This window comes from Semicossyphus pulcher, unplaced genomic scaffold (assembly GCF_022749685.1).
Source record: "Semicossyphus pulcher isolate SPU_LCO1_2020_fin unplaced genomic scaffold, fSemPul1.0.p SCAF_10, whole genome shotgun sequence".
NCBI classification, from domain to species: domain Eukaryota; kingdom Metazoa; phylum Chordata; class Actinopteri; order Labriformes; family Labridae; genus Semicossyphus; species Semicossyphus pulcher.
In genome coordinates this window covers 8,586,747-8,613,832 of record NW_027211604.1, presented here as the reverse complement: position 1 = coordinate 8,613,832, position 27,086 = coordinate 8,586,747, and the positions used below count along the sequence as shown (strand labels likewise).

The 27,086-nt window shown below is 43.4% G+C and overlaps 1 protein-coding gene across 3 annotated transcripts in view; it reads right to left on the bottom strand.

Annotated features, from left to right (window-relative positions):
* LOC138595947 (RNA-binding protein Musashi homolog 2) overlaps positions 1 to 27,086 on the bottom strand; it is a 292,330-nt gene that overhangs the window by 29,259 nt on the left and 235,985 nt on the right. For 2 of the 3 annotated variants that reach the window (XM_069667486.1, XM_069667503.1), the window contains exon 11: positions 272 to 391. In XM_069667486.1, the coding sequence (XP_069523587.1) occupies positions 272 to 391 (120 nt within the window). The remainder of the gene's footprint in view (positions 1 to 271; positions 392 to 27,086) is intronic. The other variant, XM_069667495.1, reaches the window with a different exon arrangement.

Below are 27,086 nucleotides of genomic sequence, written 5' to 3'. Positions count from 1 at the left end.
CGACTCAAAGCACTAAGGTGTTAAGGGGTTAAAATTCCTGGAAAATATCTTTTTGGAGTAAGATCAAAGTAGCAGTTTTTTCTGTGTAAGCACCATATTTATATAGAGAGAGATCTCTGATAAAATCTCTTCTGTATGTGTGTGCGTAGCCGTCAGTCTAAGCTCAAATAGTGTGTGTGGGGGGGCTCGGGGGACTATGTCTATGGGGAGAAGCAGAGCAGGAGAAGTTGGAGAGAGCAGCAGCCACACAGAACATGGACAGAGCGTTTACCTGGCCCTGTGCTCTGTGGGTACGCCAAGTAGCCGCCTCTTCCACGGGCCCCCCTACCTGAGCCACGCGCTGCTGCTACCGCCGCTGCCGCCACCGGTCCGTATGCTGTCGCTGGGAAGCCTGCAGGCACATACACACACATACACACGTACATCACTTCCTGCACATGGATGAGTTTCGCCCCAGAGCTACGGGAGCATGGTGACACCAGCGCTGAGCTCCTGTACGGGATAAAACTGTAGCCGTCAGAGACGAGGGCTCACAATAACCCAGTGACATAAAGATCCTCTGTGCCTGTAAATCATATTATTCATTCTCATTGTTTGAATACAGCTCGTTTTGATCGTGTTAATATTGTAGCATCCCTAGCTAGAGCAATGGACTCTGACTGACGGTTAGTGAAACGTCCACAAACACACCGTAAAAGCTTGAACACCTTGTACCTAGCTGCTTCATCGAGCAGAGTAGTGTTGTGACGTTCGCGAACGATCCGATTCTTTTGAACGGCTCTTCGTGCGAACCGAGTCGTAGGTGAGAGCCGTACTTTTTATAGTCGTGCCCAAATTTCACTTCCCTAGATCCACTCCCTTTTATGCCAAATTACCACAGGCAGCTTTTTTCAACTGCAACTCCACTATACGAGGTCACGAGCAGCGGAATCATGTCACCACAACATAGAGCCGACGACGAGCAACATTATAACCCTCTGGCAAGTTTGTTTTTTGTTGACGTCTCTGTAGTCATACAGAGCTGTATCATAAATTATCGGCGAAATTGATTAATTGTTCCTACATTATTCTGCTGTTTCCTTTTAAATTGTAAGAGCACAGAATTTTAAATATGCATGTGTGTTGACACGGGATAATATATTACAGGCACGTTCGTGAGTTTGACCAAAGAACGATGAACGGCTCTCGGAAAGGAACGGAGCCATAAGATCCGGTTCCCTTCAAAGAGCCGTGATTCCCAACACTAGTGCAGAGAGAGGATAATGAGGGTTTTCCATAGCCTAGCACGCCATAAATGCGTAGGCCTACCTATCGCCATTTTTTTTTAATATCCAGTTTTGCGGCAAGTAAATTGAAAACCCGCCTTCAAGATAAAAGCCCCAAAAAGTTTTGAAACAAATAACAGAAAAAGGTTAACATTACATTTCGACTTTTTAAAGGGGCCATTTATGTATATTATCACTGCATTTAAGGTGACTCTATGCACACTGTACGCTGTAAATACTGTCAAACCCATCTACCTTTCTCATGACACTTCACATAGGCTATAGAGCAGATCTAGACTGGACTGTTTGTTATATCATAAAGAGTGACCCAACATTAATCCACCATAAGCAAACATATGGCAACAGTGTAACAATGAAAAACTTCCTTTTAACATGCAGAAACCTCGAGCAGAACCAGACTCACGGTGAAAAGCCATCTGCCCTGACCTCATGACACCTATTTTATCATATTTATTTCAGCATCCTTTGCGCTCTTAAACATGGCACTACTGTCTTACTGTCTTTAAGTGTTATTGTTGTATTTGATTGTTATTTTGAACATATAATTTTAGGCCTGTATATAATAGTATGTCTAGCTCAGTATATATACACCTACCTGTCTAATAAAGCTGCTTGTGACGTGAATGCTTGTGACGTGAATCTGACTCTTACTGATCTCACTTTGATATTCAAAACTATTTCACAAGCAGAAACAGCAACACGAGAGAGCCATGAGCAACAAACTGGTGATTATATTCAAATAAAAATAACTGAAATAAGTGTAGCTTCAATGTATCATCATGAGGCAAACATCAAATTACACCTTACATTAAAGTGATCATATTGGAATATTTACTATCAAAAGCACTTTGAATGTATTTTGTCTACATGTTCCTTTCATGTCATGTCAGACTGAAAAGGTGCAGATTCTTATTCATCTATACAACTGTGAGTAAACTGACTTACTCAATTCACCAAGTCCCTGATTATATTAGTGAAAGGACTCGGCTCTGGGGGGTGTTTATGTCACATGCTTTGGATGAAAGATTACAGCCACATCTGAGCTGCATAGACACGGCCATAATAGCCCTTCCTCTGGGGACCGCCCCTGCATTTTGTTCGGGAGTGCTCCCAATTACTGCGCCTTTCTATGGAGTCAGAATCAGCCGCTGTAATGCAGGACAGAAAGCATACCCCGTTTTATTGTTGGAGCTATTCAAGGTAGAAGATATACAGTGGGAGAAAAAACACACACTCCCCACAATCAGATGGAGACATCTGTTGAATGATTTGTCTTTCAAAGGAGACTTCAATCTGTTAGCTTATGTGAACACTGAACAAGTCTCTTGTGCTTGTTCCTTCTTATGTAAACATCGAGACTAAGCACTCCGACGCAGAGATTTTTAAAGCTTTCAAAGTCTTTGTAAGCATTCATAAATCGGTCCAAATTGTCACTTTATGATAGACTAATAAGACCATGCAAATATAAATCCACTTCTTCTTTAGGGCCTGATTATTGCAACAAATATCAGCCTAATAATCAGTGTGTAATTAAGCCAACGCTGTATCTGTGAATTGTAATTACAATGTTGGCCTTAATGAACACAGTAGCTAGAGGTGGCTGACAGAGGCGAGTCCATGCCCAGGGCCCGGGCTCCTCTCTCTGCACAGGAATGGCATGTCATTAGCAGTGATGAGATTCCTCACTCTGGGCTCAACACCGTCTATGCCTAATCAGCCTCCTGAAATTATCTCCACAGGAAATGCTTTCCTCACTCACAGAAAAAAAAAAGAAGATATCTGAATTCCCTCAATTGGAGCTTTTCTTGAGGTCTTTTTCAGCCGTTTGTGTGTTTTTCTTCCATATTTTGGGCCACGTTCTGCACCGACTGTGCTTTAGACGTTACAAAAATGGCACAGGACACCTCCGAGGATTATTTCTTGAATGCTGTGGAGGTGAGAGGAGCACTAGTGGGTGACCCATTTTTCCGAGTGAGCCTTGTACCGCTATTCTGCCGTACAAAAGACTGATGAGGAGGGAGGGAGGGGAGGAGGGTGAGAGGGGAAGGGTCAGATGAGCCGCAGCCAAAGAGAAAAACACATAGCTTTTCATCAGGCGGCTGAGAAGGAGGTAATTCACAACTCTGTCGACACAATATGACCACAAGTGTGTGTGTGTTGGGGTGTGAGGTGCCATCACGCTGCGACTGGGAGGCAGGTGAAGAAGAGGAAGAAATGCCACTTGGCTGCTCGGCTATCTAACAGCTCCGGATAGAATAAGGGAGTCAGGCAGCGTGGTGACGGGGGGAAAGGAAAAAAAGAGGCGATGAAAATCAGGCACATTTATGCGACTGCAGCCGCACCACGCCAGGAACTGATTCCAACAGCTCAAACCACACTCTCCGCCTCTTTTCACAAAAAAACACAAATCAGGTCTGATGCTATGCTAATGACGGCCACGCACCCCTGCATTTCCACTTACAGTGTCCCCACGGCTGCTGTGCAGAACACTGTTTCATGCTGCACCTCTTCCTCCCTCTTTTTCTTCCTCTCTTTCCTTTCCTAAGTGCTGAATCTATCTTCCCCTCGCCGCCATTGTCATGACACCCCCAATAGACCCACTGGCTTGGAAGTTAGTTGCGGGCAAAGTTGTGGTGAGAGATTAACTTTGCAGGATTAGGTGGGTTAATTAATAGATGGCTGCTGCTCATTGTTTTGTGCTCACGCTGTAAGAAGCCACCCAAGAGAAGCGCTGCAGCATTAAATCAATTTCATGGCCCTTTTATTACTGAGGAGATAAAGCCAATATTTAGCTTTCAATTCTTCACAATTATTGGGCCCCTGCTTTGCCACTTGAGTGGCTGCGCTTGGCTGGGGACAAGGACACATCTGTTTATGAGCTGTGGAGGCCCGGGGGCCTTGGTGTCCGGACTCGGGGGAACTGTCCTCAGCTTTCTCTCCTCAAAGCCCGGAGCACAGACATTCAGGCTTCTTCAGGAGTGCACACAGAGAGGAGGAAAGATTAGACCTAAAAAGAGATGAGGGCTGTCAGTTCACCCTCTCTACGCAAAATACATAAACTCGTAATCGCAGAACAAACATGAACATCTCTTTATATTCACAACAAGAACGGCTGCATATTTCTACAGAGATTTTTGTCTGAGGTTTTTCTATTTAGTTACTTACTGCAAAAAGCTATAAGTGACTTTGTATAAAATTCCCTTCAGGTGAAATTAACTTAAAAATATCCATCAAATTCCTTGGTTCGCAAATTTTGGCCTACAATCAGGAATTGACGCGAATGCCCTCCTTGTATCCTCTTACTTTGAGCCATCGTCAACACGACGCTATTCTCGCAGTTTCATGCATTTGTTGATGCATTTGTGCCGCTGTTAGCCAGAGCTGCGATGTTGCTTTTGCGCTTTGAGAAGATAAAAATCTGATATTTTTACCTCCATTAATTAGCTCACACTATCTCTGTAACTGACTCTGTCTCGACTCTTTTAGGCTTTGACTTTAAATTCTGACTTTGTCGCGTCAGATCAGAGGAGGTTATTCACATTTTCTTACTCATACCTTACTCAGGGAAAATTCAGAAAGGCAGAGAGGTGAGAGTGTGCAGATGGATGGAATGAAGACACTTTTAGACGCCATGTGTCATTTGTTGAGAAAAAGTATATAATTAAAATAATTAGGTTAATTATAGGGCTGCACGGTGGTGCAGTGTTTAGCGCTGTCGCCTCACTACTTCGGACATAGGGAGCCTTCCTGTGTGGAGTGTGTTCTCCCCATGCATGCCTGGGTTCTCTTCAGGTACTCCGGCTGCGTCCCACACTCCAAAGACATGCTCGTTAGCTTCATTGGTGACTCTAAATTTCCTGTAGGTGTGGGGGCGAGCGTGAAAGGTTGTCTGTCTGTGTCAGCCCTGTGATTGACTGGCGATCAGTCCGGGGTGTACCCCGCCTCTCGCCCAATGACAGCTGGGCTCGGCTCCAGCCCCCCCGTGACCTTGAACAGGGTAAGCGTAGATAATGGATGGATAGATTATAAAAAAAAATCTAATTTCGTTTAAGTCTTTTCACTAATTGAAGTGTCACACTCAGGGTTAGGGTTAGAAGTCTGTGTTAAGTTGCTTTAAATCGTCTTTTCTATATTACCCATATTTTGGCCACTAAAAAATGTACTTTGGCCGCCAAACAGGACTTAATGGCCTGATTTTAAAAACATTACCATCAGTCCCTGAACTGTACCCTCATATGCATTCATGCCCTTCCCACCCTGACATAAACTCCCAGCTTAAATAACCTGCCAAGCAGACAGACATGTCCCATTCAAGGTGTTTTCAGTTCTGTGCTGAAGCAGCACTATGAGCATGCCGAGCACATAAAGCTCCATTTTCATGACAGCATATAGTACATGCCGACTCTTTATGCTGCAAAGGGATTTTTTCTCGTGTGTGCAGGCTGCTGGTTCTCCTCCAGCTGCACCTGTGTTCTGTGAGTCTGTGTGAACTCGACTGAACTGAAGTAGGAGGAGAGACGCGGTCGGGGCAGTGTCATAGCGATCAAACAGCACGGTGCAATTTTTGTGTCAAGTTTTCCTTGCTTGTCTGCCCCGACTGCCTGCGCTGACCAGGTCAACAGCTTTGTTTTTCTCTATTATCAAACAGTCAAAGCACTTTTCTGAATATCACACTGCTCTTACCGTAGAGAAAAGGAGGTGATGTGATTGGTCAAATCAATTCTGGCCCGCATCTTGACAACAGATTATGTATTCATCCAAATATCTTCATGTTTTCAAGCCGCTCTGCAGCTTCAGGCATGATTTTAACACTAACATTGCCAAATGTTGCTCACATTGCCCTGAGATATCATGCTTAGGCTTATATTGCCTGCACTGTTACTCTGAGTTGAGTACTCTTCAGTGTACTTCATTTTACTTCCTGTAGTTTAGACTTTCAACCGTGGAAAGCACTTTCACTCCCAAGTCATCAATCACAGAGGTTTGGTCGGTGGCCCAACACACATCAAAACAATAAAGGTGTAGGTTTTCCCATTAGTGTCGTTTATCTTGCTTATTGTTTGGATGTGGCCACAAAGTCAGATGATGTAGTATGAAGATGCAAAAGTCTGCGAGTCAAACCAACATGTCCAGGAGACGGGGGTTAATTTCCCCTTTGAAACAAATAGTCAGTCAATAGGGCTGGACAGTCACAAGTTTAATTTATGAGTACTTGAGTACTGTACTTAAGTACATTCTTTGAGTATCTGTACTTTACTTGAGTTTACTTTTGACTCCGCTACATTTCTATGAATGTTCCCATTACGCGCTACTTTTGCTCTGAAGTCAGCTGATGAATTTTCTTTTCTGCTCTAAAATCCAAAAGACAGTAAACTGCGTTTGTGTAGCTGTGCGTGTGGTTTGTCTAAGTGGTGTTGCCTCGCGCGTCTCCATGGTTGAACGTAGAGCAAACGTCACTCAGATCAGGCCGTTCAGTTAGTGGTGGTACTGATGGCTACGGCAGAGAAGGATGACGATTCTCCACCTGCGCACCCCTGGCTTTGTCTTCAGTCCATGTTTGAGGTTTATGAAATGAAGAATGACTCGTATTGTTTTAAATATTCGCGCTGTTTACCACGCACAATGCACTGCAAATCTGGAAATCTGTAGCAGGTGAGTTTAAAAGTGTGAATAATGTTTTCTAAGTAAAATGAATGTAGCAGAATGTACACCCATATATTCTTGACTGCACTCATGCATTGTGAAAATATAACTTTTTGATATGTTTTTAAATAGTAGTTTGAATACTGCAGTATTTTTAAAAGCACGTACTCCAGTATTTTAACTCGAGTAATAATTTGACTGAGCAACTTTAACTTGTATTAGAGTAATATTTGACCAGGAGTGTCTATACTTTGTTGGCTTTGTTTGGAAAGTTCATTTCCTTTTCATTTAAGTTAAGATAAATCCTACTGACCCCACATTGAGAGAAATTCACGTGTTGCAGCAGATCAAGGTTAGGCACAAGGTTGCGTGAGGTACCTGTATGTTATTTTAATCGTATATGTGAGTTACATTCATTCAAACAAAAGTCATGATGATTTTCCTAAGCCTAGCCGTGTAGTTTTGTTGCCTAAAAAGAACCAACCTGAAATCATTTTCCATCACTTAAGTCGAAAAGTCGCACGTTTTATTCTGAAAATGTCTCCAGATGTTGCTTAATTATTATCAGGAACTTAACGTTGCATATCTATGAAGCCAACTTCCCTGCACAAGCCAAACTAAAGCTGTATTAGTACAGAGATCCTCATATTCTGAAGCTTTGTAAATGATAAGGTTGTTATACAATCTGATTATTTCTTGTGCTTATCAATCAATCAGACTTTCTTTGTAGAGCACTTTTCATATAACAGGGATGTAACACACTCAAAAACAGAGAATCAATAGAATCACCCACACCCCACAAGAATAATGTAATAAGTAATGGACTCGATAACACAGGAAACTGATGCGATCATGCATTTATAATGATATGATATATACACCCCCTCTGACTTTTGTGCTGATACTCTATTTCTGCAGCTCTTTTTTGGCATTAAGGTCTCTTCTAACCACAGCCTCACTTTCTGATCCCATTACCGAGACGACGTCACAATGAAAAGTTGTTGCATTATGCATCAATAAGGTCCTATTTATGTCCCAGCGGTCTGACAACAGCTTGACTGATGTTAATGTAATCTGTACTGTTCTTTGGCCCCAAACTGCCAGCAGCGGCTCCCTCGTCATTGACAAAGGAGCTCCATCAGTCACAGAGCACTCCACTCATTTCTGCTCTAAGAAGACTGTCAAGCGTCTAATGCACAGGAGGAGCCCAGGGACAGCTGAGACTCTGCAGAGGCCCTATGGATGGAGTAGCCTATGCACACATTTTAATATCTAATAGAGCCTAGCACATCACTTACACTTGATTCTCAGTGGAAATCTCCAGTGGAGTAAAGTAAGCAAGGAACATTATACATACAGTGCAAAGCATCAGAGATTTAAGCTGCACAATGAGAGGGGTATTTTAGTGTTCGAGGGTTAGCATTGTTGCTAACTGAGGTTTAATGGTACACTGATTAACACAGTTTCTTGGTTGGGGAAAGAGGCTGGTGAACAAGCCTTTAAGCTCGTCGTTCTTCGCTGCAGACAGAAGGAGTGAGACAGACGAGCAGCACTGAGCAGAGATGAGTGAGACAGATGAACACAGAAGGACAGCAGTCACATCAGTACAAGAGGAAGACAAAGAGGAGACGGGACAAAGAGAGCGAGAAACTGAGGCAGAAATAAGGCCAGGACACGAGCGTCTGATTCATTCCCATGGAACTCTCAGAGGTGTCTTAGACTTTATAAATGTGTCACGATACGAGATTACGCAGGTAACATTTAAATGCCACACTTACAATAAAGATATTTTATGTTAACACTATGTTACTATTGCAAAGGAAAATAGTTTTTGTTTGATAGCAAAATAGTGGATGGAAAAAAACCAAATGCACTACATTAGGTACACGCAGAAATATAATTAAAGATAAAAGACTCCCTTCAATCTCTTGGATTAACTATTGATTCTGCCTATTAAGTGAAAGTGAAGAACGAGCTATAGATGCTAAGTATTCAAAGTATTTCAATTGATTACAGTAGCAGGCCTGCTGGAGTTTAAATTACAGCGATGGTTAATATTTAATTAAACAGATTTATTTTTGCATGTAATGTAATGAGCAGGGGCGGCACGGTGGTGCAGTGGTTAGCGCTGTCGCCTCACAGCTAGAAGCTTCCTGGTTCGAGTAAGGGGGGGCCATGTTTGCATGTTCTCCTCCGGCTTCCTCCCACAGTCCAAAGACATGCTCGTTAGGTTCATTGGCCATAGGTGTTAGGGGTTGTCTGTCTCTGTGTGTCAGCCCTGTGATTGGCTGGTGATCAGTCCAGGGTGTAACCCCGCCTCTCGCCCAATGACAGCTGGGATAGGCTCCAGCCCACCGCGACCCTGAACAGGATAAGCGGTGTAGATAATAGGAAGGATGGATGTAATGAGTAAAGCAGTGTACTACAGTCGTCTCAATTGAAGTAAGTTAAGAGGCTCATACTTCACACTAACTTAACAACTCTGCTGCTAACATGTATTATTCTTAATTTAACTGGCATAGCCTAAATGTTTTTAATTATGTTACAATGACGTGTTTAATAATTGATTGTTAGTATTACATTGTATTTATCCAGTTTCCATTTAAAACAAGCTAATGTCATAGTTAGCAGAAAAATGGAAGCAAAACAGAAGGTTGAATTCTGTTAGTGTAAGAAAAACAATATTTCTAATTATCCTTTTTTTGTTTTGCATATTTTTTTTACAAATTTAAAATAAAGGTTTCACTTCATAACAATTTTGCAAATTAGAAAACTAAAGATTTCAAAGCACTGATGTTAAGCTCTGTATTCACTCTGTTGACCTGAGTGATCAACCACGTGGCCCCACTTATCCTGAACAGAATGATTATCAAACTGACCTGTTCAATATTGTTTAAAAGCTTACAAAAGATACAAAAAAAATCTGAACAAGTAAAAAATATGAGAAAATACAGCAGAAATCACAGAGTGAGTTCATGTTTTTTTCCTGTCACTGTATGACAGTCAGAAGGACAAGCCAGCGGAAATAAGTGTGTTGATAAGTCACAGCAGAGGCAGTGAGGCACACTGCCGCCTCCTCACAGGAGGAGGGAGGCGTTCTGTCAGAGATGGAAAACTGACTCCACTTCACATTTTGCTTCATCAATAACCTTTGATAAGATACACAGCAACACATGGAGACGAATAAAGAAAACAAAGGAAAAATACATATATATCAAAGTTACAAAGGAGACAGCCACCTAGCAAGACATCTTTTCATCTGCAGACTGACAAGTGTCCCATTGTTGCCATCCTTCAGCGCTACTTTGTTGTTGTTGAAAGCATCTCTGGGTTGTTATCAAAAGCATAAATCACAGAGCTGGAGCGAGCCGGCCAGGTGGCTTTCATATGAACTGCTGCACACATGCTCACGTCTCACCTCTCCTCTGATCAGTGAGACCTGCAGTGCACGCCGAGGTTTCCCTCGTAGAGAACACTGACTGATGTTTGGGATCGAGCCAGAGAGGGAGAGAAAGAGCATTTACATGCACACCAATAATTCAATTAGAAGCAGACTAATGCAATACGCATATTATTGCAACTCTCGTGTAAACACCTTAACCGGGTTATCTTACTCGCATTAAAGTCCTAATCAGAGAAAGCGTAACTCGATTAACAGAGCTGGGTTTGCTTGTCAATCATTCAAATTAATCCTGCCATGTATGTCAGGTTTCTGTCCCTGTTTGGATTCTGTGCACGTGCCTGAAAGGTCACAGTGGACCTGATGCCAAGCTGCATGTTTCAAGGAGAAGAGATGGAGGAAAAGATTCCAACTAAACAAGAATTAAACAGTCAAATTGCAACTCAAGAAGTTACATGAGGAATATCATATTTACTGTTCTTTTAGCCTTTTGTTCATCCACTCATCAGTTTACTTAACTTCATCCTTAAAGGTGCAATCCGCTGATTTCACACAATAAATTAATGTGTTCTTCCTGATGTTCTGAGATTTTAAACAGTGAGCATTTATTACAAACTGGAGGCTGGATATTTAAAGTTATAATCTCGAAGATCTCTGTTTCGTTCTCTTTGGCGGCACCAATGGCGATAAACGGTAATTGCGGGAGCACACTTCCCAGATATCCAGACAGTGTTGCATGTGTGACGTCCACGGTTGGCTCCGGTTGTAACTCTTGATTTTCCTCGCTGACGGTCGCTTTCCTTTTTAGACTGTTTGCCTTCATCTGAACGTCCTTTTCTTTGTTGTATCTGTAGTCATGGATCTTTTCTTTGTTTGTTCAGCCATAGCAGATTACTGTTTACTCGCAACACTTTCAGAGACCGGAAAAGCAGCTGCTTAGCTCCGCCCACCCTCTCTGACAGACCAACCACTGCTGGCTGATGGAGAACGCATCACTAAATTCGAACCAGACACCCAGTATGTAACACTGCGAATGGAAAGGCTTTCATCAGTGGGCCATAGGCTCAATCACTATTGTGTTACCACCTCAGTGAGTGACTTAACAAACATTTATTTACATGAAAATCTTTGAGATTATTACTTTAAAATTACCCCACGTAACAAATCGCATACTTTTTCCTTCTACTACAGTATGCGCTGCCCCGGTCCTACACAGTATGTACTTTGCATGCAGTTTGTATCTAACTGGGACAAAATACTTTAACATAACATTGCACCTTAAACTTTGAATGTGATACCCATAACCTGCACCAGGGTTTGTGAGTCAGAATAGTCTTGATGTCTTGCATACTGCCAAATGCTAACGGACGCAGTAGGACATCCTGGTATTTTTGGCAAACTGAATTGAACATTCAGGGACGGCTGTGGCTCAGTGCAAGAGTGGGTCATCTCTCAATCTGCAGGTCGGGGGTTTGATCCCTGACTGCTACAGTCCACATGTTAAAGTGTCCTTGGGCAAATACTGAACCCCAAATTGCATTGCATAGATCCATATTGGAGACTGGTATAGTAGCCATCAGTGTGAAAAGTGCTATATAAGTACAGTCCATTCACCATTTATGTACGTGTACTGGAAAACACTAAATCTCTTTCTAGCAAACTAAAGTGTAGACAAGTACGGACACTGGAAAGCACCCATGGGCATTCAACAGAGAAGGAACAAGATGCATTATGGGAATTGTAAGATGAAGTGTTTTTGGAGCTTGACCAGAACAAGTCACTACAAGTCAGGACGTCTCAGCGTCTGATGCCTCAATTCTGACATTTCTTTTTTAAAGTCTGTCTCTTGCGATTATCCCGACTGGATGGATGGGCAAAAAACCTAAATAGCAGGAGTGTGCCTTCAACGTGGGCATTCAGAGTGATTCATTGTGAGAAAGACAGAGTGTGCAATGTGTATAAACAGTGTATAAGTGTTGAGGCTCGGCATGAATAATGCAAAGAGCATACAGCGGCATCCCACTTATACTACGAGGACTGTTAGGATGGACTGCGAAAACACTTTGGACACTGCCAATGACTTTGTGAAACAAGTATTTGTAAGCGTAACATTACAACATAAAAACAAAAGACACTGAAAGAATAATGTCACAATGATACACTGGAAAAATCAGTTAAGCATGCCGTCAGAGGAACACAAATACTGAAGTATGACACAATATTGAGGCCTTCACAGCTACACTTAATGAATATATGGTTGTCAACACACCTTTGTACCTTTGTCAGGTTAGCCCAGTTGTGTGTGTTGGGTCCATTTCTACGCAGTGATTTTGAAGAGAATTTGGTCTACGTGTCTGTTAGCATAACAGCTGCTCATGTCAACTCAACAACTGCATTAAGACTTTGTTACCATGTGTCTCTTGATATTAAGCAGGCTGTGTAAAAGTCCCTCAGGTGTTTGTGCTGCGATACAGCTGGGAGTGCTCTAAATACAGCCGACATATTGACTCTATAACACCCGGCCCCCTGACCTCTATACAGTATGATAAGAATAGCCAATTTTCTGTTGCTGCCTGATATGATCATACATGACTTCACTACTGTACGTGCACAGGTGTGCGTCTGTGTGTGCGTGTTTGTTTGCGTGTGGCCCTCAGCCTAAGCCGGGGCTCTTTTTTTTTGGGCAAAGATAAGCGTCTCTGTTTGTAATGAAACCATTTGGCACACTGATCCTTTGCCATTAAGACTTTGTGGTTTTGTGATTGTGGAGAGAAAAAGTCAATTACAGGAGTGGAGTGAGCCCAGAGCTCAGCAAAGCCGGGCTTTATGCTAGTAATTGCACACAGTATCTTTTAGCTTTTGAACAAAATGATGAGGCCAGGAAGGAGATGGGTTTGGTAAAAATTTTAACAGGGGAACCTTTCAAAAAGCTCAGTGAGAGAAAATCCACCGCACTGCAGGAGAACAGCTCTGTTCCTTTACAAGACGTGATCGTGTATCAGAATTAGTTTGACACAGCAAGTCACATCATCATCCACTTTAACTAGTACACCCTGAAGAGGCTGGATGGGGACGTATAGATTACAGAGAACTCTAACTCTACACAAAGATGTGTCCGCCTGTATTGTGTCTTGATAATCCCCTTTATGATGGCATCTTATAAGCAAGGCTTCATGTACAGTGAGCGATTATCTAGAGGTTTGAAACCCAGACAGGGTGATGCAGATTTTGTCTCACCTCCTTACATGGCTACTTACTCAATATATATGAAAAAATTATTGATTTTTTTTAAAGGGTTTTCTGGATTTAAAAATGATTTTATTTCTTCCACTAAAAAAAATAGTCCCTTAGATTCTGTGGCTCAAACTTCTTCGATAGCAACATTAAATTCTGCAGGCTTCTTAAATTAGCCAACTTAGTAAGGCTCTCACTTTTCAATTGAAATGAACGAATTAGTAATCTGCTGTCCAGAGTCCCAGAATGCTATCACATTTAAAGCAGTGTGCCTTGTATTCCAACAGATGGTGACAAAACGCCTGCTTCCTCCTGCTTCAGCGTCCGGACCGTAGTTAGAAAGCACTAGGGAGACTTCATCCATGTTCTGCTCCGGGGCTGAAGCTGCAGCTAGCTTTGGGGCTAACGTCACTTTAATGCGCCAGCAGCTACAGATCACTCTTTTCTCTGCTCTTCCGCTGCTCCGGTCAGCGACAATTCACTCGTGCACACGTACACATATGTTACACGCACCTCAGAAGCGCTGGATGTACCACTACGGACGAATTCCATAACACGTTGAATTTGTTCTAACTTGATTTTTGGGAAAAGTGACAGCCCTACAACTTAGCTGCCATAATTCTCCTAAAGGTGAACAATTCTGTTAATGGTGACATAAGGCAAGGTGAAGCCACCTCACTGAGGTTTTCTGATGTGTAATTGTAAACGTCTGTTGCTTTCCTTTTCCATCAATCAGTCTTAAAAAAATGCCACAGTCCATACCTTGTTTTATACAGTGTTTAGTGTTCCGCCAGCTCTTTTGTGATTCTTCTTCTCCTTTTCTTTCTTGTCTTATGAGCCACAGTGCCCACTGGCTCACAGACATATTACTATGGATAGGATAAGAGAGGCACTTTATCATCATTGCATAAAACAACACAACGAAACTTTGATGGCAGCGATCCAGTGCAGCAGCTTTTACAAAATCAGTCAGAAAGCCGCCGTCTGTTGGCGGACCGCAGCACCTGTTTGACCGCCATCTGAACGTGCTGACATAGATTGTATTACACTTCTTTCTGCGGATTGATATGCTTAGGTGGCAGATCTGATCTTGGCAACAAAGAACTTGGCCTGTTATACAAATATAACAGACCGTATAATGCCGTAATTGACCGATCAGAAGCGATTATTCAACTTAACAGTGTAATAATGCGATGTGATGAGGATTTCTCCTCAGGAAGGTCAGAGGTGAGGCGAGGTCACGCTACAGATCTGCCTCACTGGAGCTAGCAGTGCCTGAGTGATTTGCTGGAGGACACTTCAGCAGGGTGGATTCATGCTGATAAGGGGGCTCGACCCTGAGGCCTTTAGCTGAAGAGCGGTCTCCGTAATCACTACATGTTGTCTGTCAAAAGTGGGATAATTAAATAGCAGATTCACTAGTTTCTATACAACATGTTGTATCTTAGCTGTATATTCTGCTTAAGCCCTGAATTAATCACAGAATGAATGAAAACACTTTTAATGTTACTTGACTTGAAAATATCTCCAGCCTCCGAAAATGCCGACTCCGCACATACATCACACGGCCGCACTGCGTGTGTGTGTCTGAGAGTGACTGTGATGTGGCGAAAAGCTCGGTGTCTTTTACTTCACTTCTCAGTGACAAGAGCGCTGTTTCTTTGTAGCTGAAGTGCACGGCGGCATAGCATCAAAGAGGACAAACTAGGCTCTTTATTGAAGTGTAGCCGCACTTCGACCTCTTCTTTGTACTCCTTCCCCATGCACTCCAGTCAAAAGGAAACGGCTCCTCGGCTGCAGGACTGATCTAAAACACATTCTGCCTCCACAAAAGCGACAACATCACTCTCAGTCAGTCACTCACGCGCACGCGAGAGTTAGAGACGGAGGAATGGAGAGGAGAAAGATGTGGAAAAAATGTCCTGAAAAACAGTAAATTCAGTGCAGGAAACAGGGACGCTGGTTTGTAAATGGGGCCGGATCTTGGTTCACATTCCTAATATCCGAGGCAGTTCATGCTGGTGACTTAATCGAGAGAGACAGACAGGGAGGACACAGATGTCTGACCTTGCAGTGGTGCTTATGTAATGGTCTGCTTCAGTGCATTTAACTGCAGTGCTCCTTTCCAAACCTGGGATCAGCAAAGGCAACATGTCTCTGCAGTCCAATCTCCTCTGACATCACTTCTGACACCCAGAGAGTATGAAGAGGTCCTGTGAGCTCCGAGTGAATCAGTTGTTATGGTCCTGCCTGTGCGGTCCCCACAGAGCCAATCATACTAATTAAACTGGACTACTTAAGCCTCCTCTCATTAGCGTCCAAGTAAACAGCCTTAATTTTTGATGCATTTTAATGCCCATCTCCCAGTTCTGAGGGAGGCAGCCGAGGGGACAGATGAATGATGAAGGGGGGGTAATTTCAGGTTCTCTCAAATGAAAGCGAGTGCATTAAGTGTCACATTGTCGTTCGAGTTAAGTATGTGTTTGCGCTGATCAGAGCGGACTTCCTTTTAGATTAAACATCTATTTAGATTGGATAATAAAATACAGTGTATTAATGTCAGCAATCAATCATAACAACAAATTCTTCAACATCTCCACCTCTACATCACTTAGACTCTATATTAAAGCCATCTTTGTGCAGTGCAGTTACACAATCTACCACTGCTCCAGATACAAGGGCAAGTAGGGTAAAATGTGGCATGACCCAAAAATAGCACTGCAACGCTGGCTTCCACTTCATTACTGGAGCTGTGAGCAATGTTTCCACACAGAGAGGAGGTATGCAGAGAGCCGCGCATGCTATGATAATAAATACATGCATACATGTTTATGAACATATGCATGTGTCCATGCATTAGAGCACAGAGTGGATGAGCGCAACTGGAGGGCTGTTAGCACAGCCAGCAGGAGGCACGGACGGAGTGAAAGGAGGGGGCAGCTGGGTAGACGCCCAACTTGCCGGGCCTGAAGCTCTCACACAGTGGGTGGCATCAAAACAACAGGCAGTAGACACCGAGCCTGCTCTCGCAGACACACACACATATTGTGCTCCTCTGCCTCCTTCCATGTCTCTGCTCCTTTTCCTGCTCTCCTGCTGCTCTCCTGCAGCGTCCAAAGGTGGCAGCCATGTACGAGGCAGGGCGGCTCCAGTTTCATTTCTACACCGCCGGCTCAACGGTCGACACATAATGAGCTTTAGCGTTGCCACTCTGCCTCTTACAGCAGCTCATCTTCCCCACCGCAGGAACCTCGACTGTGGATCTGTTTGCCTGTTTCAGAGTGTGTGAGGATGTGTCTGCTGTCCTGGCGTGAGTTAAGACCTGGGCAAATGAGGTGAGCCTTCTCTTCCACTTTAGGAAATAGACAGCCTCTCAGCGTTGCCCGTGTCAGACTTCAGTAGCTGGTTTTGTGGAGACAGGTGAAAACACACACACACATACACACACTAGGGGAAGCACACGTGACTTGACTTGTGTGCATGTGAGCGTGCAGGCAGACCAGTGCAGACTGCATCTGGACAGAAAAATAAATGAACAAAACTAGTGGTCCTCCTGTAAAGCGCTGAGGGGCATGTTGTCGGGCTGCCGCTGCACCTGTTGAATCCATCCTGTGCTTCTACGTCATGCACATAAAAACACAGAGAGCGCACTGGCAGCCTGTAGAGCCTCCGTCTGAAAGCTCAGCACATGCACATAAAACTGATTTAAGGTCAGTTAATGGAGATACAGAAGTAGACGGGGCGCCACATGCAGTTCTGTCCACTGACGTCAGAGACGCACACTCGCTGCTGTCAGTGGATGCAGCGTCACAGCCTGGGGAGCTCAGAGAGTCTGTGTGTGTGAATGTGTCTGTGTAGTCAGCATTGCTGTCCAGACAGGATAAGAAAGACACCCCCATCCCCACCCCTATCCCTCCTTTACCTTCAAAAGCAGACTTGAAGACTCTTTGATTGTGTTAGTGTCAAGCCCAGTGTCGTGCATGGTCGTTCGAGTGCGTGAGGTCACGACGCGCTCCTCGTCGGGCCCTATTTTAAGGCCCGCGACTCACGGAGTGCCCCGGCCTCCACAGACCCATCGGGCTAATGATCAGCCTTGGCAATTAAAGCCGATCTGTGAGTCAGTGTGGCATCAGGAGGGCCATCTGCTTCCAGCCCTGTAGCACTCACTCCGGCCTGTGGGACCACTTGCTGGGGTCACAGCTCACCCGGCTCGTAGAGAGAGGATGGTCACAGGATCTGAGGAACAATCTGCCGTGTAACTTGAGTTCGATAGAAACCTGGTCCACCGATTCTGTGTGTCTCATGGGTGCAGTAAAATCTGTCTTATGGAGGACAATGTTGCATGCACCCACGACACGGGTAAGCTCCTCATCAGCCTCAGGCCAGTGATTTTTTCCACCTGCTGCAGAACTGGAGCCAGGAAGTGCGGTACTTACTGTAGTGAAATGGAAAATATAAGATGTCTGAATACATCAGAGAGCTTCAGATCTGCTCATAATGACCGCGCACGGTGTCCCAAACTACATCATCATCCACACAGGAAGTAATGAAGTAAAACCAGCAAGAAGAGAGTTTCAGTGGACAAAAAGTTTGAACAGGCACCTTCCTCACTTTTAATTACAGGGATACTAGGAACTATGTTGATACAATGGCGTATTTTATGGATCCAAACGAGGCTATAAAAGAGGATTTAAAGAGCCCTAGGAGGAGAGATCAATCTCTGGAACTGTTCCGGTTCTGGGCCACGTTTTTATGGTCATTTGGGTCTGAGTCAAAAATAGAATTAAAGATCATAAGACTTGATCAAGCTCTAAATACAGTAAGATGGGTTGGGACAGTGTTTTGTTTTTGACACGATTCACATTTTAGTTGTAGAACAGCATTTTTTGTTACAAGTTACAAAGATTTGTCAGGTCTCTTTTTGGAGCAGGCACATTCTAGTCCTGGGCGTCTACGATATCTTGTCGGGTCTATGATATCTTGGGAAAAACAGGTCGGAAATAAATATAAGTAAAAGAAATATAACAGGTCCAATCTGATCTCAGAGCAAATCCCATTTGCCATAAGTGTTCTGGCAATTTTGGACCTGTGAAGGCCTCTGGGTTACACCCGGATTGGAGCGATGCCTGTTTCCCTGCCTGAGCTGCACTGAAACAGAAAGAGCAGAGCTCTTGATGTCAGAATATATCTGGATTTAAACACATTTGCAGCTTGTATGATTCAACCATTGCATCGAACCCTTACGGAAAAGCCTTAGGGCCTGAGGGCTTTTACTCTGAAAAGACGCGACAGGAAGTGTTTACTTTGCTTTAACAGCCCATGGGTAAAGCTTTCCTCCTTCCTTCTCATGTTCGCTTTCACTCTTCAGCAAAGCTTCGTCCTATCAAACTAGACACACGGCCGTCATACCTTCTTGTCCTTGACCACCAACCTTGCAGAAGCTACCTTTGTCTCAAAAGGTCACAGCTCTATATATAGCCCACGTCAACACCTTTCCATCTCCGAACAGCAGACAGTTGCCAAACCCTGGGAGGCTAACTGGAGTTCAGGCCAATGCCCGGGTGTGACCTCCGGTGCATTTATCATATGCTCGGTTGGCTCTGCCCTAGTTTATAGGGGCATGCAGCCCCCAGGAGCAGCCACTTTCATACCAATTGCACAGGTCAGCAGCTCTCTTTCCCTATATGCCACCTGCTGAGAGGACAGCTGCTCCCTGTGCGGTCGTACTCTTCTCCTACAGGAAGAGAGGGGGGTCAAAAGGTCAGCATGCTTGTTTTCACTGTTATTTACAGTTGCATGGTGCAACTTGCACCGTCCATAGGTGTTAGCTCGAGCAACAGAACATCTGGTACATGGAGTCCTGTATAAGTAGGACAATCCATGTTTCTTTTTCCATAGCTTGTCTAGATCGGTTTTCAAATAAGCAATTTCTACATCGCCTGGCTCTCTTTGCATTAGCTTGCTGGACAAAACCTAAAATCCCGCACAGAGATAATAAGATTAAAGACAGTGGATTTTAACTCTCTTTGTTCAGGCTGCTTTCTTCATAAAGCTTCCTAAAAAAGGATGTTTGACATATTATTTGACTCTTCTTCTGCACAAAACAGATCCATGCCTGCCGCCAATCTACCTAGGTTAAATGAGTGACATTTGTGACATGGAAGACGTTTGACTCAACATACCTTGCTAACACATATTTATCTCGCTTTGTCGTACACACCTCTGGTTCCCTAACATCTAACACAGACCTTTGTGTTTGTTTTAAATGTTTTCATCAGAAACTGAATATCTTAAAGCTCCTGTGAGGAACTTTCGGTTTATGTTGATTTTGGCGCCCCCTGTGGACAAAGCGTTACCTCTTATTCTCTTTGCTGATTTTGTCCTGTACATGCTGAAGTGGTGGTTTTTAGCAGCAGTCACATGTATCACTCACTTTAAATGTTTGCCCTGTAAAATGTAAACAAAGGCAGCGTGTAGCTTCGTCTGACACCTACCCCCCCTGCCAGCGGGTTTCAGGCATTAAAAACAACTATAAAGAAATAATCAATCTTGTTGCTGATGGTCTGGTTTGCTTTAGTAGCTCATATAGAGTCATCAGAATTAATTTCAGCCTGTTTCATAACCAGATTAAAACTCCTCACAGGAGCTTTAAACGAGTATCTTGTTTCCTTCCACATGCATTTAAAAACAATCTGCATTTCTTTCCCTGATGTAGCTTCCCTTAAACAAACAGGGGTTAAGTTACAGACATGCAGCCATCTATGGCAGTCAAACCTCTCATTTTCTGTGTACGGGACGGTCTGGTTACAAACCAGGCCACCCTGCAGCTTTTCATGTTCAGCAGCAAGAGAAGCTGTGAAACCAGAACCACCTGCTGGGCTGAGTCCTGTTTACATCCACACAGACAGAGAAATCCACTGCACACTGATTTTAGGCTTCTGAAATGTCATTTTCTGTCACTTAGATATGATGGAGTGCGCTGCTGGTTGGAGATACAGGAGGATGGAGGCGACTGCAGTGCTATCCCGAATATCATGTTTCCAGGAAAAACAGATCTGACACAGGTGAAGCGTGTGACAAGAGAGGGAGATGGCAACACGACAAGAGAAAGGGATGCAACCAAAACAAAGCTACAGAAACACCACGCAGACACTTCAAACGTGTCGCAAGAAAGAGACACAAGACGCAACTTTTTTTTTTGAAAGAAACAGCCTGACAGTTTATCTCTTTGGTGTTAAAGTAACTGGTAACCCAAAATTACCCACCCCTCTGTCCTCATTGCACCCTGGCTACACTTACCGCTGCCCTCTCCCCTCCTTAATCACCCGTTCCCTCCGTTCTTTTACCACTTAAGAGGCTGACTCACTGGGCCCTGAATTGCTGTTTGTCTGTCATGACATCTGGAGGAGCTGGATGACTGAGTGTTATGTCTTTCTCTCACTCAGTCTGTGTCTCTCCCCTGATGGGACCCCACTAACATCTTCATCCCTGCTTTTTCAGTGTAGCATAATGACCTCCTGGTAGCAGCCCTAATGGAGCCATAATGGTCATTTATGCCAGGGGAGGCTCTGAGGGCACGGCGGTGGAGGCAGCGAGACGCACAGGAAGACGGGAGAGCGGGCGGAGAGGAGCTGCAGGTTCACTCCCTCCAACTCTGCCTCCTTTCCTTCATGCACGAGCCGCTGAATCTCAGTCTTTGTATGACTGCAGCTTCTGCGTGTGTGTGTGTGTGCACGCTTGTGTGACTTTAATAAGAGGGACTGATACAAGACTGTAACAATAGAAAGTACAATATGAATGTATGAGGGGTGTATCCCTGCTGTTCAAGTTCACATCTGCAGCTTTTCACATGCAAAATGCACACATGCATACATCATTTTCGGTTTTTAATTGAATTTCTCCTCATACAGACGCTTTCTTATTCATGCATACATCATACACACAATGGAGTCTATTCTTAACCCTCTTTGTATTTTCTTCCACTTTATCTAGCACCACCAGCAGATAATATATTGGACATAAATTACAGAGCATTGAACTTTTTATATATTACTAAAACTATTTCCTCCCAATCCATTTGCATATTAATATGTGCAGTAAACACAAGGCACGTCCATAGCATACAGTCGTAGCCTTGGGCACAATATGACAGCTCTATGTACTGCTCTGCTGTGATCAAATAAGATACTTCTTTGAACGTGCGCCTTTCTCACGAAAGGTCTTCCAAACTAGCCAGCTCATGCTCTAAATGCAGCACATCTCGTGATTTTCCCCCGGGCAATGCAAGTTGAATAATACAAAAGTGTATTAATCAGCTAGCTAATGCTAATTAGATGATTGCATGGAAACAAAAGCGATGTACAGTAGTGTTCCTTATGCCCTGGCCGCTCCGGCTTTGTCAGTCCTCATAATACTCAAGCTGTGATCTCTATTTACAGATTCTACATAGCAATGTAGAATCTGGATGGTGAGTGTTCTGGTTTCTGTTTGTAGTACGCTTGTAGTCAGAGTAATATTGACCAATCACGTATCAACAGGTTGTGGCAGGGGCGCTGGTTTAGCTCAGTCGGTAGAGCAGGCGCCAGTCTGACAGAGGCTACAGTCCTCGACGCACTGATCGCAGGTTCGACTCCCGGTCTGCCAATCATTTGGTGCATGTCATCCCACTCTCTGCTCCCCATGTTTCCTGTCTCTCTTCAGCTGTCCTATCTAATAAAGGCAAAAAGAAGCCACAACAAAAATGGCTGTGGCGTATGCAGGAAAAACAGCCCGTGTGAAGAGCAAAAGCAGGCGGAAGGTAATCAGCCGTAATGACATCCCGGCTCCCGTCAGCGTCATCTGATGATGATTTAGCTTCTTATTAATCTCTATAAACAGATATCTGAATGCTAACAGCTAACAATCTGCTCTAGATCTAAATTTCAACTTGAGATAAATTCCCTTGACGCTGTGTCATGAAAGTGTTCAGATTTCCCGACTTCCTCGAATGCATCAGAAATGATCCAACCTCCGTTCAACAAACGAGCATTTCTAAAAGAAGTTTTCTTCTCCTCTTGAGGACAGACCTGACAAAGCTTCATTTTTAACTTTTTACTCATCTGCATCACGATGTTGGAATTTTGGCAAAGGTAAGACCCGTTAATTAAAGTCAATCACAAGAAAAATGGTTTCTTTTTCTGTAAACTGCAGCACATGGAAAAGGAAGTCGTTTATCGCTAACCGCCGGCTACACGCCCGGCATGTTCACCGCTGTCCCCAGAGGCTGAATCGTCGTCAGACTGTAGTAATGGGATCCGAGATCGAGATAACAACAGGATCCTATACAGTACAATAGGTTTCTACATAAAGATATATAAAGAAAAATGGCATCCATGACATTAGAATGATCTCAGGTTATTGTCATGTAGGTTCATCTACGTTAGATGGATAAATGTAGCTTCTCTCTGTTTTGCTAAAAGCAAAGTTATTTAAGAGACAAATGTCTCAGATTCAGGAAAGCAAATGCCAGTCACCCTGAAAGATGATAGGCACATGTCTCGTTCCTACAACCAATTACAACTGTTAAATTTTCTGTGTTTGAAGATCTAAAAATCCTTAAACCAGTGCTTTCTTCCTCCCTTGAAACACAGTATCTAGGGAACAGTGCCGTCTTTAATGTCTGACAGACTCAAAGTGAGGTCCTGTTGTGCCTCATTTTAAATCAAAGATACTTTCATTTTTGGGTTTGCTCTGTGGAGCCTGATAAATGTTCGCTCTGAAGTCTGATAGTTTAAGTCAAGTTCTGTTCTGCTGATGTGAGCTGGATTTTCAGACTTTGATACTTGCCCCAGCTGCCATCCAGCATGAGCCGAGCAGTGTCGAACATTTCTTTTATTACTTTGAAGTTTTCTTTGGGCTAATGGAGACATTTCTTAAAAGCAGCTCTTTGTTTTTTTTTCTGAAAGGAATAGCCTATCACATTCAAAGTGTGTTTTATTTACTATTTAATTTATGGTAAGAGCAGCGAGGGGAATGTGTGGTTATGTTTCTAATAGAAGAATACAACTCTGTCAATTTAAATTGGTTTAACGTCACATCAACAAGAAGCCCTCACTGACGTGCACAATGATCCTCCAGCTGGATGTTTACAGGCAGCTGTGTGTGGGTTCAATAGCTGAAAATAAACTGTAGCTACATGACTGACATGCCAACTACCCACCTTAGCTCAACCTAAGTGATACTAATACCCACATTCACAGATATGTGCCACCCTGACATCACTCTGAAGCTATCTGACAGTTATACACAGGATAGCTGCCAATTTTGTCACCTCGCTATAACAGTATATCCAGCTGATCATAGTAACAGTGCGGCAGCTGTTAAAGATATTTTCTTATTTAGATCTCGTGGTGACTCCAACCAAAATACGCTGGAGGTGAGAGAAATGAGCGGACTGATTTTGGGAAGGCATGTTATTTCTTTGTCATGTAACCTTTGTAATGCCATTGCATTATGTTTGGAGCGCTACATTCAGATGCTCAGCTTTTTTAAAATGTTCTGTGTGTCTGGGGCAATGACTATATATATAGATGGACGATATGTCTCCATCTGCTCTCATTGTACGGAATTGATGCCAAAATAGCCCCGTGATAGGCGACAGTGATGTCATTTGGGGCCAGAGGCTGCGCAGTTGAGATTAGCGGCCGCCGTAGCCACTTCCGCTAATCAAAACACACACTTTAATTACCAAAAACAAACAGCAAGGATCCCGCACGTCGGCGTGTTTAACAGCAGAGCAGCTTCTTTGTGTTGGTCTGAGGTTAACGTTCACAGGTATGGAAACTTCAGTGACTGTAGTGATTGTTTTAGTTACGTCTCCTCTCACCGTTCGTCCTCCACTCTGCTAATCAGGAACAGATTGGCTACAGGAGCCGTATTTGTCAACAGAGCTGTCAATCATCATTTTGACAGCATCAAATAACTAATTAAAAATAAACTTGTCAGAAAAATGAACACTTGACGTAAATCAGAATGATAATAACTAGCTATAATGACAGAAACCATGTTTGAGAAACATTAATTTGGCGTGTATTTTGATTTTATAATTTGACTCATGTCCCATCTGTTAACATGGAGGAGGCGGGCTTTATGACCTATACTGCAGCCAGTCAGCAGGGGGCGATAGAGAGGTTTTGGCTTCACTTTTAGCGAGCTGTCATGTCGTCCATCTTTTTATACAGTTTATGGTCTGGGGGAGTAGCACAACATGGCTTTAAAATCGGTTGTTCTTTTGACCACCAGCACCATCATGTGACATTGTTGCTGACCTGGAACAACAGGCGGCTGCTTCAGCTTGGATTAGGTGTCTCATGCTTCTTGTAACTATTTATTTTTCTGACAAAGAAAAAAGTTTCCCAAAATATAAATGCAGAGTGCAACTACACGTTTAACAGTGGTTTTGTTGACTGGATATTCAACAGCATCTATTTGAGTATACAGCTGAAGAAATGCAGCAGAGGCTGAAGCCGTGGCTGCGTTTGCGCATGCTTGCGCGTAATGCATCATGGTACACGCAGGCACTCCCAGCACTGCTCTGCAAGTAGAAGAACTCAGCTTTCTCGTTATGCACAGCACACAGCAAGATATTTATCATGTTGGTTGACTGTAATAACTGAGCGCATACATCGTGAAAATTCCCTTTAAAGCTCCTGTGAGCAACTTTCAGTTTGCGTTGATTTTGGCGCCCCCTGTGGACAAAGTGGGACCTCTAATGTCTTTGCTGATCTTGTCCTGTACATGCATAAGAAGTGTAAATTAACATATTGCATCCTGCTTTACTTTAACATTCAAACGTATCAGAATCTTTGCCGTGGAAAAGCGGCTGACTTGGCAGCATGAACTTAATCGACTCGTCTGACACCTACCCCCCCGGCAGCGGTTTCAGGCATTAAAAAAAACTATATACAAATAATCAATCTTGTCGCTGATGGTCTGGTTTGCTTTTATAGGTCATGTAGAGTAAGCTTTAAGTAGCCTGCTATTGCGGAGGAATATATCAATCAGGCTGGTTAAACATTAGTCTCAGAAACAGGTGTTATGTGTGTGCCAAACAGCTTTTTTTCATGTATACGTCCTCTTTGTGTGCAACAGGTTTTTGGTAAAAGCACAAATGATGCTCAAATCAAAGTGATGTTAATGAGGGGACTCTAAATGAATATGGAAATTCAGCTTCCACTCATCATTTTCTGTCATCATCACATGATAACAACGGTACGGTAAGTGTGAGGAAGTGGTGTTACTGGAAGGTAAAGGCAGCAACAGCTCAAGTCCGGCAGTGTTCATCTCCAGCAGTGAGGATGTTTACATTCACAGAGCATGACAACACTCGCATGTCACATTTGCATGCATACATTACAGTCTGCTCCGCTTTCATTCGACACTGACAATACCAGCGCGTGCCATCAAAGTCCTTTATGTGGAAAAACACAATCTGAGAACATTTTCTGACATTTTTTTGACACAATGGGATCAGACAGAGATGACTGCACAACTTATTATATATGTCTGTGTTACACGTCTGGAAGAGACGAGGCCTTCTGACAACAAAAATGTAAAGCCGAGGAAAGTGTGTTGCTTCGACGTATAAAACTTTTAAGTAATTCTTTGTAGCGCAACAGAAAAGCTCTGATGAACAGCAAAGAACAGAAAGACTTGTTATTGTGGGGATGGTGCTAATCATTTGTTACACCTCCTTACTGCTTGTAATTCTGAGATGATGCTAAACATTGCTGTCTTCCTGATTGTCACTACACATGCAGTATGCAGCATCAGTGCCATCTTTGAAAGTCAATTCCAGTTTTAGCTCGAGCATAATGCTGGAGTAAATATTGTAGACAGTGTGTGATTACAGCGGCGCATATAAAACATCAAACACAGCTTAAAACTGAGCTACAATCAGACGAGGCGTCTTTATTAAACACTTCAATCCTCTTTATGTTATCAGCAAGAATGTGTTCTGGAAAAGTTCAATATGTTCACTTGTGAAAAACTGAATTTCTGTCCTTTAGGTGGAACAGACAATTTGCAGATTTAATGATTTCATATTTCAAAATGGATTTAAATGAATATTTAAGGGCCTTCAGTTGTTGAACCTGCAGCTAATTTCCCAATTCTAAAATTTCAGACAAAACGCTGCAGAATTGTGTTCTGCGATTAAAGACACCCAGAGGCCTCGTCTCTCCTTAAGAAAAAATAGTCCTGTTTCCAATCAGTGTTTCTGATTAAGCTGCATTGTGTGCAGGCCTGGTGCATTTTATACCTCAGAAAACATATGCAAAGCCTTTAAAGGGCCAGTTCGCAACCTCAACCTCACTCCTATCATGCTATTACGGGGGAGCTAATGCCATTATGGTAGGGAAAACATGCAGTTTCACTCTGTGCCTTTGGAGGACGCTATCCGCTTCTCCAATGGGCCCTGGAAAACCTCCGCCAGACTACGTAAAACGTGTCATCTGGCCCGCCTCCGACGTCATGTCTCGTTCAAA